Raw genomic sequence first — 13,529 nt, 5'->3', positions numbered from 1 at the left:
CCAGGTGAAACAGCTGACGGGCAAAGGCAGTCCTCAAATTATGACCACAATTGAGCCCGAAATTTCTGTTGTGAGACATTCGTTAAGTGAAATTTGCTCAATTTTATGACCTTTCTTGCCACAGTTGTTTAGGTGAATCACCGCAGTTGTTAAATTAGTGACATCGCTTTGAAGGTCACAAAAAGGGATCCCATGACGCTGTGATACTGCAACCGTCACAAATACAAGTCAGTCGCCAAGGATTTGATCATAGGGTCATGACAATGCTACAATGGTTGTATGTATGGGAAATGGTCATAACTCATTTTTTCCAGTGACATTGTAACTTTGAATAGTAACTGAATGAACTGTTACAAGTCGACGACTAACTGTTATAGAGAAATATCTCCTCTTTTTTGTCTTCAAAAAAACTTCAGAAGAGAAGGATTTAGGGGTGAGCAGTGTGGTCGGGCGGTAGGAAAAGCAAGTAGGATGCTTGGCTGCATAGCTAGAGGTATAACAAGCAGGAAGAGGGAGATTATGATCCCGCTATATAGAGCGCTGGTGAGACCACATTTGGAATACTGTGTTCAGTTCTGGAGACCTCACCTACAAAAAGATATTGACAAAATTGAACAGGTCCAAAGACAGGCTACAAGAATGGTGGAAGGTCTTAAGCATAAAACGTATCAGGAAAGACTTAATGAACTCAATCTGTATAGTCTGGAGGACAGAAGGAAAAGGGAGGACATGATCGAAACATTTAAATATGTTAAAGGGTTAAATAAGGTGCAGGAAAGTGAACACAAGAACAAGGGGACACAATCTGAAGTTAGTTGGGGGAAAGATCAAAAGCAACATGAGAAAATATTTTACTGAAAGAGTAGTAGATCCTTGGAACAAACTTCCAGCAGACGTGGTAGATAAATCCACAGTAACTGAATTTAAACATGCCTGGGATAAACATATATCCACCCTAAGATAAAATACAGAAAATAGTATAAGAGCAGACTAGATGGACTATGAGGTCTTTTTCTGCCGTCAGACTTCTATGTTTCTATCTGCTGAATTGTTCATTTGGTTGTTTCATGTTCACAATATTAGAGTAAGATTGCACTTTACAGAAGCTCCATTTGTTTACTTTTTAAAAATATATTTAGGGTCCAATAGCCTCAACGGCATCCAGTTTGCCTGCTCTAGGGAACAAACAAGGTCTTCCTCCTCCACCACCACCACCACCACCTCCTCCACCACCACCAGGACCTCCTCCTGCCATCCATACAGAAAATGCAAAAGACGAGGCAACTGCATCTCGTTCAGCCTTATTTGCACAATTGAACCAGGGAGAAACAATTACTAAAGGTATGAAGCCTACTGTAACTTAGCACCTCTTCAGACCGTTACTCTTTGCGTTTTCTCATAAAAGTTAAAAACATTTTGCTTTCATGGATGCAAACCTCTTTATGCTAAACTTGGAAAATCGGAGACTGCAGACACTTCTGGTAGAGAAATGGTGAACTGAACATCCCTGAAGCAATGGGGACAGCATTTATGATGGAGATTGGCAGCCAGATGCTGGATCATGGCCAGCAAAACCTTTTGGAGAAAAAGTTGAGATTGTGAGATTGCCCATATATATTCCAGACAGCTCCTCCGTGTGAGTAGACTGCAGGAACCCAAGTTTAAGACTTACAAAGTGGCGCTCAAGGCAGCAAGATGCGCGTATCATGCCGCTTGGATTGCATCAGCGGAATCCCGCCTGGCCGCTCTGTTTAGGGTAACCCGCTCCCTTCTTAATCAGGGGGGAGTTGGGGAGCCCTTGCAGAGTAGTGCTGAGGATTTTAACACGTTTTTTGCTGATAAAATCGCTCGGATCCGAGCGGACCTCAACTCCAATTGTAAAACAGAGTTGACTGACAACGAGTCAGTCGAGGTGACTGGGGCTAAATGTCTTTGTCCATCTGTATGGGAGGAGTTTGACTTGGTGACACCTGATGAAGTGGACAAGGCCATTGGAGCTGTGAGTTCCGCCACCTGTTTACTGGATCCGTGTCCCTCTTGGCTGGTTTCGGCCAGTCGAGGGGTGACACGGAGCTGGGTCCAGGAGATTGTCAGCGCCTCCTTGGGGAGGGGGTCCTTTCCGGCCCTTTATAAGGAGGCACTTGTGCGACCCCTCCTCAAGAAGGCTTCCCTGGACCCAGCCGTGCTTAATAACTACTGTCCAGTCTCCAACCTTCCCTTTATGGGGAAGGTTGTTGAGAAGGTGGTGGCACTTCAACTCCAGCGGTCCTTGGAAGAAGCCAATTATCTAGGTCCTCAACAGTTTCGATTCAGGCCCGGCTACAGCACGGAAACTGCTTTGGTCGCATTGATGGATGATCTCTGGTGGGCCCGGGACAGGGGCTTGTCCTCTGTCCTGGTGCTCCTTGACCGCTCAATGGCTTTCGATACCATCGACCATGGTATCCTTCTGCACTGGCTGGAGGGGTTGGGAGTGGGAGGCACTGTTCTCCAGTGGTTCTCCTCCTACCTCTCCGGTCGGTCGCAGTCGGTGTTAGTGGGGGGTCAGAGGTCGACCTCGAGGTCTCTCCCTTGTGGGGTGCCTCAGGGGTCGGTCCTCTCCCCCCTGCTATTTAATATCTACATGAAACCGCTGGGTGAGATCATCCAAGGGCATGGGGTGAGGTATCATCAATACGCCGATGATACTCAGTTGTACATCTCCACCCCATGTCCAGTCAAGGAAGCAGTGGAAGTGATGTGCCGGTGCCTGGAGGCTGTTGGGGCCTGGATGGGTGTCAACAAACTCAAACTCAATCCAGACAAGACGGAGTGGCTGTGGGTCTTGCCTCCCAAGGACAATTCTATCTGTCCGTCCATTACCCTGGGGGGGGGATTATTGACCCCCTCAGAGAGGGTCCGCAACTTGGGCGTCCTCCTCGATCCACAGCTCACATTAGAGAAACATCTTTCAGCTGTGGCAAGGGGGGCGTTTGCCCAAGTTCGCCTCGTGCGCCAGTTGCGGCCCTATTTGGACCGGGAATCATTGCTCACAGTCACTCATGCCCTCATCACCTCGAGGCTCGACTACTGTAACGCTCTCTACATGGGGCTACCTTTGAAAAGTGTTCGGAAACTTCATATCGTGCAGAATGCAGCTGCGAGAGCAATTATGGGATTCTCTAAGTATGCCCGATTGGTTGCCGATCAGTTTCCGGTCACAATTCAAAGTGTTGGTTATGACCTATAAAGCCCTTCATGGCACCGGACCAGAATACCTTCGGGACTGCCTTCTGCCGCACGAATACCAGCGACCGGTTAGGTCCCACAGAGTTGGCCTTCTTCGGGTCCCGTCGACTAAACAATGTCGTCTGGCGGGACCCAGGGGAAGAGCCTTCTCTGTGGTGGCTCCGACCCTCTGGAACCAGCTCCCCCCTGAGATTAGGATTGCCCCCACCCTCCTTGCCTTTCGTAAACTCCTTAAAACCCACCTCTGCCGTCAGGCATGGGGGAACTGAAACATCTCCCCCTTGCCCATGTTGTTCTGGTGTTTGATTGATTGTGTGCTTGTTTTTTATATATATTGGGGTTGTTTTTATGAACTTTTTAGCCTAAAATTGTAACTGGATTGGTGGGTATTGGATTTGTCACTATGTACTGTTTTGCCATTGTTGTGAGCCGCCCCGAGTCTGCGGAGAGGGGCGGCATATAAATCCAATAAATCTAATCTAATCTAATCTAATCTAGCGGTTGGCTTATGCAAACGGCTAGGAGTTAAGGGATTCCATCTAAGCTCACAGTGTGACGTGTCTGAACACAAAGATGAACCAAACCTCATTTCTTAACCATCATTACAGCTGCTTTGTTTTTACTGCTTAAGAAAGTTTGGAACAGCAAGTTTTTATTGCATCCATTGAGTGAATGTCCTCCTGCTTATTAAAAGAAGTTTTAAGTTTGAATTTAAGGGGGGGGAATTGGAATAAACAGCGAAAAGGTGTTTAAAGTATTGACTTTGGAAAGTTACAAACAGATTAAGGGTCCAGATGGATTTGAAATGGACTTTAATTATAAGAATCCTTCCCATGGGAAAATACTTTTGTTTTTAACCCTTTTTTGAAAAAAAATGATAGGGTGGGCTTTGCAGGGTGGACACCAGTAGGAATAGAAGGAACTGAAGATTACAGGTAAAAGAGAAGAACAAATAAATTTAACTTACTAATACAGAGTAGAATATTTTTTTAAAAAACATTTGACATATTCTTGAACAGTGGATCCAGAAGTTAATTTTAATGATACCTGCCATTACATTTAATCCTAAACTTATAGTCACAATTAAGCCTGGAATGACGGTTGTACATTGTGCTCATTAAGCAAGGCATACATGTGATTGCCTCATTTAACAACAATTCCTACTCTCCATGTAGTGCAGGGATCTCGAATATGGACCACTTTAAGACTTGTGGACTTGAACTCCCAGAATGCCTCAGCCAGCAAAGCTGAACACCTTACCGCAGCAAAGCTGGTTGAGGAATTCTGGGGGTTGAAGTCCACAAATCTTAAAGTGGCCCGGGTTTGAGACCTCTGATGTAGTGTTCATTAAGCAAATGTGTCAGTTGTTCTGTGGAGCGCAGGTTGTTCGTAGAGAATGAAGTGCCAAAATCAACTTTCTAATCAATTTTGCTGTTCATTTCAAAATAAAAATAAAATAAAACCCAAACTTATAAACTTTTTTCACTAATGGTTGGAAGGCACTCACTTGGTGTTTTCAAACTTGTTGAATCAAACATACCTAATAGCTGAAAAGCAATTAACCAGCAATTTCTGAAAATGATCAGAAAAGGAAGTACTGTATGTGAACCGAATAGCCTTAACGGCATCACCACTCCTTTGTCTCCCAGAGTTTAAGCCTTCTGGAGACTGCTGACTTGCAAACTTCTCACAAGGTGTAAGCGCTTGGAGCACTTGTGGGCAATCTCAAGTCCTTTCCTTATCCAGAGAGGAATTATGATTATCCGATCTATTCACTGGTTCTTTGTTCTGCTGGATCTTTATTCCCTACTTTTAGTTGAGCCTTCTTGAGTTGACCATTTTTTGCTCAGAAGTCCACATTCATGTTTTATTTCTGAGGCCCATTTTTAAATCCGTTATCCTATTTTAATAACTACAACCACATTTATGGCTGTATCGATAGGGCCCAATTATACATCACCTACTACCTATACCAGGGATTTACTGTACTGGAGAACACTCAGATCAGTAAGGCCCAGAGTTGATTAAAATATGGGCCACTATATAATTTTAATTAATTAATTATATGACCTGGAGGACACTCAGGTCAATAAAAGCATCAAAAATAAATACTTAGGTTAGGACAAAGAAGGTATGGTCCTCCCATTGTTAATAATGACAGCAGCAAACACAATAATACAACAACAGTGTTGGAGGGACATTGGAGGTCTTCTAGTCCAACCCCCTGTTTGTGCAGGGAACCCTAAACTATTTCAGACCAATGATAATCCAGTGGTGTTAGCAACTTCCAACAGCTTTTGGAAATACAGTGGTACCTCTACTTAATTTGTTCTGTGACCACATTCTTAAGTAGAAACGTTCTTAAGTAGAAGCTATTTTTCCCATAGGAATTAATATAAAAGCAAATAATGTGTGCAAACCCATTAGGAAAGAAATAAAAGCTCGGATGGGAGGAAGAGGAAGAAGAGGAGGAGGACAGTCGCTGTTGAAGGAAGAAGGTGAGGTGAGGGGAATCAAAAAAATCCCAAACTTTAAGGCTTAAAAAGAAAAGAGGGACTCTGAGGCAACGCCCAGAGAAAGGAAAACGCTCCGTTCACTCTGGGCTGCCACAGCCTCCTTAAGCGCCACCGAAAGGCTCCTCTGGCAGCCCAGAAAAGCCCGAGGCAATGTTCCCTCTAATTTTTTTTTCGGTGTGGGCGGAAAAGTATAGTGTCTGAGCGGCAGTCCCCTTGGGACTGGGCGGCATAGATAGATAGATAGATAGATAGATAGATAGATAGATAGATAGATAGATAGATAGATAGATAGATAGATAGATAGGAAAACAAATCCCTTCTTTTTTATTAAAAGAAATTAATAATTTTAAAAAAACCAAAATCCATTGTTATTAAAACTAAAACAACCAGCAAAAACAAAAAACATAACTATTAATAAAAACAGGTGAGGGCTGGGTTTTTTTCCCTCTGTTATTATTTAAGTGCTTTTACCATATGCTTTAAATCAAGAGTCACTTCTCTCTCTGTTTCTCTCTCTTTCCTGTCATTCTCTGCCTCAATCATTTTCTCATTTCTCTAAAGGGTACAGTGGCCCAAGGTGGCTAGGATTAAAGGGGGAATGGCAGGAAACTGGCCAGGTCTTCGTGCCACTCTCAAATTTCCTGGGAAATTTTTCCGGGCTCGGGTTCTTAAGTAGAAAATGGTTCTTAAGTAGAAGCAAAAAAATCTTGAACACCCGGTTCTTATCTAGAAAAGTTCTTAAGTAGAAGCGTTCTTAAGTAGAGGTACCACTGTAACATGAAAAGTGATGGGAGATGCCAACAGCTGGAGAGCTGGTCTCATGATTCTGGTTTAGAGAACATTTAAAGGCTGAGTACCTCTTGCAACATGAATTATCCCAAGAGACTCAAGGTTACTCCTTACTTTCTGTCAAACTTTTAAATTTGACAATTAAATCAAATGAATGTTCTACAAATAGATGTATTCAGATATATGTCAATTTACCAAATACAGGATATGACTAATACTTTGAGTATCATATGTTAACAAAGCAAAGCTCATAAGTAAAATAAAAAATAAAAAGTTATACTATTGCTTGTGATTTTCATAGGGCTTCGACATGTCTCTGATGACCAGAAGACCCATAAAAATCCCAGCCTGCGTGCTCAAGGAGTATCAATGCAGTCTCCTAGCAAAACCTACTCTTCAGAGTCTCCCAAAATACCTCCTCAAAAGAGTTATTCTCCTGTGTTAGAACTTGAAGGCAAGAAATGGAGGGTGGTAAGTTCAACTCACTTGTAGGTAACCTGCAAATTGTCTTACAATTGATTGTAAATGACTTTTCCATTCAATTGCTACCTAACAATTGTCTGCTTGATTTTTTTGTAGTAGGATTAATAGTTTTACTTCCTCAGAATTTTAAATCAGTAACTGAAACATACACTGCTCAAAATAATAAAGGGAACACTTAAACAACACAATATAACTCCAAGTAAATCAAACTTCTTAAAATCAAACTGTCCACTTAGGAAACAACACCCAGCGACCAGTTAGGTCCCACAGAGTGGATCTTCTCCGGGTCCTGTCAACTAAACAATGTCGTTTGGCGGGACCCAGGGGAAGAGCCTTCTCTGTGGTGGCCCCGGCCCTCGGGAACCAACTCCCCCCAAAGATTAGAATTGCCCCCACCCTCCTTGCCTTTCGTAAGCTACTTAAAACCCACCTCTGCCGTCAGGCATGGGGGAATTGAGATCCTCTTTCCCCCTAGGCCTTTACAATTGTATGCATGATATGTTTGTATGTATGTTTGGTTTTTATATTAATGGGTTTTTAATCGTTTTTAGTATTGAATTACTATTGTACACTGTTTTATTGTTGCTGTTAGCCGCCCCGAGTCTCCGGAGAGGGGAGGCATACAAATCCAATAAATAAATAAATAAATAAACACCGACTGACAATCAATTTCACATGCAGTTGTGCACATTCAACATTGTACAGAACAAAGTATTCAATGAGGATATTTCATTCAGATCTAGGAAGTGTTCTTTGAGTGTTCCCTTTATTTTTTTGAGCAGTATATATTGGATCCAGCAGGTAACAATATCTAGCTAGCCTTTCTGGGTTGAGAAGCTAAGCAAGAGTGGGACTGGTTAATATTTGGATGAGCAATCACCAAGAAGTAGCAGGGCTGTAATTTAGATTGGAAATCATATAGTAACTCTACTTTACATTCAGTGTGGGACTTTGATTAAATTGTTATCAGGTGAAGAAATAAGAAATTTCCACATTTACAGAGATTGCATTTTGGCTGAATGAAGAATGAAAATGATTCCTTGTGGATTTGCTAATCAAGGAAAAACAATGAATAGTTACAACTCATTCCATTCTTCCTTATCAATCTTATAATAATAATATTATAGTCATGCCTAGAGATCCTAGTTTTTTTCCCTGTGAAGGCTGAGACCTTTATCAACTTCCTTCCGGATAAGGATAAGCTTAGAGAGAGCCCTGCAAATACTGTTAGGGCTTGTCAAAACACTAGTATAATGCCGTATTTCTCAACTACTGTAATTTCCAAATTCTTTTGAAGAGCAGCTTATTTCTTATCGTAAAAAATTGATAAAAAGAAGAAGAATGTTGCTGGTTATGACCTATAAAACCCTTCATGGCATCGGACCAGAATATCTCTGAGACCGCCTTCTGCTGCACAAATCCCAGCAACCAATTAGGTCCCACAGAGTCGGCCTTCTCCGGGTCCCGTCAACTAAACAATGTCGGTTGGCGGGCCCCAGGGGAAGAGCCTTCTCTGTGGCAGCCCTGACTCTTTGGAACCAGCTCCCCCCAGAGATTAGAACTTCCCCTACCCTCCTTGCCTTTCGTAAACTCCTCAAAACCCACCTTTGTCGTCAGGCATGGGGGAATTGAGATATCTCCCCCGGGCCTATATAATTTATGTATGGTATGTTTGTAGGTATGTCTGCTTAAAAATTGGGTTTTTTAACTATTTTAAATTTTAAATTGTAAATTATTAGATTTGTCATGAACTGTTTTATTGTGTTATGAGCCGCCCCGAGTCTACAGAAAGGGGCGGCATACAAATCTAATAAATAAATAAATAATTAATTAATTAATTAATTAATTAATTTACAAAATTTACTATTTGCTTATATTACAAGAGAAAAGGTGGTGGCATTAACTTATTGTTGACTAATTTTCATTTCCATTATACGTTGTTTCTTTACCTAAGGCCAAATGTTCTACAATGATCTCTAAAAAAGAAATGACAAACCATTTTGTGGCTAGACAGTATAATTTAGTTACAGTGGTCCCTCTACTTAAGAACTTAATTCGTTCCGTGACCAGGTTCTTAAGTAGAAAAGTTTGTAAGCAGAAGCAATTTTTCCCATAGGAATCAATGTAAAAGCAAATAATGCGTGCAAACCCATCAGGAAAGAAATAAAAGCTCGGAATTTGGGTAGGGGGAGGAAGAGGAGGAGGAGAGTCGCTGCCGAAGGAAGAAGGTGAGGTGAGGGGAATTTTTAAAAATCCAAAACTTTAAGGCTTAAAAAAAAAGAGGGACTCAGAGGCGGCGAGGAGGAGCATGCACCTCCCATACAACCAGCGCAAGGCTGCCTCCCATAAACTCCGCCAGAGAGAAACCCAGGGGGAATGGCAGGAAACTGGCCAGGCTTTCATGCTGCTCTCAAATTTCCTAGAATTTTTTTCTGGGCTCAGATTCTTAAGTAGAAAATGGTTCTTAAGAAGAGGCAAAAAAATCTTGAATACCCGGTTCTTATCTAGAAAAGTTCTTTAGTAGAGGCGTTCATAAGTAGAGGTACCACGGTATTTTGCTTCCAAGGACTGCTAAGGGTTAGGGTTGGTCATTGGCCCATATTTGAAAGTGATAGCAACCATACATGGGTGGGTTCCTCCTGGTTCGGACCAGATTGTCTGAACCATTAGTAACCTTCTGGTGATGTAATTTTGGCCTCACAGGTCCGGTTCCGTCTATGCCAGTCCGTGCTCACTACCATCTTTTGTTCTGTATTTTCGGCCAATTTTCCTGTTTGGATGGCTTCTGTGCTGTGAAAAAGCCCTCCTGCTCACCCCCGGCTCAAAATGACCTTTATTTCTTTGCCCAAAGCACAGCTGAACAGCTCCTCAGCTGTGTTTTGGGCAGAATCCACCTTCTGAGCATGCACAGAAGTCAAATCACATGAGGGGACATGCAAAACGTCATAATGCGAACCGGTGGCAAAGCCATAGGATGAAAAGAGTCGGGGTGGCGCAGCAGGTAGAGTGCTGTACTGCAGGCCACTGAATCTGACTATAGATCTGAAGGTCAGCGGTTCAAATCTCATCACCGGCTCAAGGTTGACTCAGCCTTCCATCCTTCTGAGGTGGGTAAAATGAGGGCCCGGATTGTGGGGGCAATAGCCTAGCTCTGTTAAAAAGTGCTATTGCTAAGATGTTGTAAGCCGCCCTGAGTCTAAGGAGAAGGGCGGCATAAAAATTGAATGAATGAATGAATGAATGAATGAATGAATAAATAAATAAATAAATAAATAAAACATGTTACTGAATTGAAATTTTGCTGCTAAATTTTAGCTGTGTGTCCTGGGAGTACATTCTAGGATCTGTAATATGAATGTTGCAGGGAGCATAGGTAGTAAATAAGTAATTGGTTCCGTCTTCTGTGCTTTATTTTACATACAAATGTTTAACATACTATATTGAGTTCCATTTTTAACCATACATGTATTTCTTTTTTTAGTACATGTTATGTATTGCTGTTGTTATATTTTTTTCATTCCACCTCTTTATATGTATACTGTAGTGACTTAAGACAGTAAACATTCCTAATAATCCTGCCTCCTTTTTCCCCACAACAGCCCTGTGAGGTGGGTTGGGCTGAGAGAGAACACTAGGCCCAAGGACTTTCATGCCTATGGTTGGACTAGAATTCACAATGTCCTGGTTTCTGGACCAGCACCTTAATGACTTAAAGTGTCTTAAGCTTAAACAGTGTGATGTCCTTAACAATATTTACTGCAAAATTGGGAAACGAACGTAAAGCAATTGTAGAATATAATTGCAGGTTATGTTTTCCCTTCTCTCCCCGTTTGCCTTTACTCTCTCTTTAAATAGTAGAGATTGGGAGGAAAGTGCAAATACTGCTTTCTCATCTGTAGTAACAGCTAATATAAGATCAATTAAACTCTTTTTTTTCAAATGCAGGAGTACCAGGAGGACAAGAATGACCTATTAATTTCAGACACTGAACTTAAACAAGTAGCTTACATCTTCAAGTGCAATAAATCTACAATGCAGATAAAAGGAAAAGTTAATTCCATTATTATTGGTAAGTTCACTTCTAGGACACGACTAAAGCTGAAATGCATATTTATCTTGAGCAAGTCTTATGGTGCGCAGTAGAGCTTAATTTCAAATACAGTGGTCCCTCGATTTTCGCGGGTTCGAACTTCGCGAAACGGCTATACCACGGTTTTTCAAAAATATTAATCAAAAAATTATTTGCTGTTTTTTTCCCTATACCACAGTTTTTCCTGCCCGATGACGTCATACGTCATCGCCAAACTTTCGTCCGCCTTTAATAAATATTTTTTAAAATAAACTTTAATAAATAAACATGGTGAGTAATAATCTAAATGGTTGCTAAGGGAATGAGAAATTGCAGTTTATGGGTTTAAAGTGTTAAGGGAAGGCTTGTGATACTGTTCATAGCCAAAAATAGTGCATTTACTTCTGCATCTCTACTTCGCGGAAATTCGACTTTCGCGGGCAGTCTTGGAATGCATCCCCCGCGAAAATCGAAGGAACACTGTAAACGTATTTAGGAATGCACTTTCCATTAAAGTCTTCTGGGCGAACATTCATTTATTCTTCTAAATAAGCATCATGTAACACTGCTCAATTCTGCAAGGGTTTATACCTTAGCTGAATATTTTAAGATAATTTTGTTGACATCTGTAGGAATAAGCATATAACTAAAGTTATTCATAGGTATTTGCAAGAGGTGGCAATAAAAAAGCCTTCTCATGAAAAACAATCTAATTGCATAAACTCTCTATTGTTGTTGTTGTTATTATTATTATTATTATTTATTAGATTTGTATGCCGCCCCTCTCCATAGACTCTATACAATCCTTTCTCTCTTTTTTTCCAGACAACTGTAAAAAGTTTAGCCTTGTATTTGACAATGTCGTTGGTATTGTTGAAGTAATAAATTCCAAGGATATTCAGATACAGGTAAACCCATCTTCATATAGCGCTCATATGGAAAAACAAATCCAAAACAGAAAAAAGTACTATTCAGTTTTAAGACGATCCACCTTCCCATATTTATGAAATTAGTATTTTGAGCGGCAGAGCTAAATTAAGGAAAATGAGTAGAGGGAAAAAGTCTCCCGCATTAGCTGAGCTTGGACTGACACGATCACTGCCTCAAGTGTTAAAAATGTTGCTTTTAGTTATTTATATCCCTTAGATCAGGCATAGGCAAAGTTGGCTCGTCCATGACTTGTGGACTTCAACTCCCAGAATTCTTAAGCCAATCATGCTAGCTCAGGAATTCTGGGAGTTGAAGTCTACAAGTCATAGAAGAGCTTTTGCCCTACCCCTGCCTTAGATCAAAGGGGTTTTTTTCACGTTATAGAAAGTCCTATTTTTCTCTTCTGAGGCAGATTAAGATAATTACACATAGGCCAGTGTGAGCCTCAAAGCTAGAGAATAGCCTCTTGGGAAGATAAAGATTTATTTAGTTTCAATTTCTGATTTTGTCGTCTTAGGTACTTGGGAAAGTGCCAACCATTTCAGTGAACAAAACTGAAGGCTGCCATATATACCTCAGTGAGGAATCATTAGATTGTGAGATTGTAAGTGCTAAGTCATCTGAAATGAACGTCCTGATACCAGTGAATGGCGACTATGTGAGTACTACATTTTACAAAACACAGAAGCATACACTGTATACACAAAGCTTTTTGGGACAGCAAGTATAGTCCTCCGAAATTTGGTTTGTATGATCACGATAGAGTTGTTTGTAGAAAATAGAGCAGCTTGTGTCACATACTGGTAGGACTCTGGCCAGTTTTACCTTCAAAAAGCTTTTGTTGTTATTTAGACCTTTTTTTTAAATCCAGTTTTATTATTTTTATAAACACAGTGGCAAACATACCTAATACTTCCTCCTACTATTTCCCCACAACAACTTTGTGTGATGACCTGGGAGGAGCGAGAGTCATCCAGTCGGCTTTCATGCCTAAGGCAGAACTCAGTCTTCTGGTTTCTAGCCTTGTGCCTTCATCACAAGAACAAACAAAATTTGCTTGCTAGTTTACTGTCTATGTTTTAATGTTTATATTTATGATGAATGTTTGGTTATTTTTACACTGCTAAATATGCCATGGATATTTTCAGCCCTGAGTCAAAATGAAATTGGCAACATGCATATTTGGTAAATCAATAAAATGAAGCATTTCCCCAAAAGTCTTTAATATGGAATTTAACTCTTCTAATCCTGTTAAACTTGCATGATAGAGCGATTTATACAATATCCTTAACTGTTAACATATACATACAAGAAAGCAGTTAACATATACAAACTTGTTGGCTAAGTGATTCGGTCAGAAAAATTATTTATCTCCATATGATCTTGGATTTGTTGCAGAACAAAATAACAGATCCAGTCAGTGCTACTTACTAAACAACTGTTGGATGACAATGGCTAGCTCACTCCTCTGCCTTGCTTGCAGAGACTGAGATCCAGAAAGTCCAATGCCTCTT

At 40.9% G+C, this 13,529-nt stretch overlaps 1 protein-coding gene across 1 annotated transcript in view; it reads left to right on the top strand.

The window, feature by feature from the left end:
• Positions 1-13,529, top strand: part of CAP2 (cyclase associated actin cytoskeleton regulatory protein 2) — a 54,250-nt gene that overhangs the window by 31,917 nt on the left and 8,804 nt on the right. The window contains exons 8-12 of the mRNA XM_070749116.1: positions 1,140-1,341; positions 6,835-7,004; positions 10,962-11,085; positions 11,911-11,993; positions 12,533-12,673. Of these exons, the coding sequence (XP_070605217.1) occupies positions 1,140-1,341; positions 6,835-7,004; positions 10,962-11,085; positions 11,911-11,993; positions 12,533-12,673 (720 nt within the window). The remainder of the gene's footprint in view (positions 1-1,139; positions 1,342-6,834; positions 7,005-10,961; positions 11,086-11,910; positions 11,994-12,532; positions 12,674-13,529) is intronic.

The sequence above is a fragment of the Erythrolamprus reginae genome, chromosome 3 (assembly GCF_031021105.1).
Source record: "Erythrolamprus reginae isolate rEryReg1 chromosome 3, rEryReg1.hap1, whole genome shotgun sequence".
Taxonomy (NCBI): Eukaryota; Metazoa; Chordata; class Lepidosauria; order Squamata; family Dipsadidae; genus Erythrolamprus; species Erythrolamprus reginae.
The sequence above is the reverse complement of the archived record's forward strand: the minus strand, read 5'-3'. Positions and strand labels throughout refer to the sequence as shown.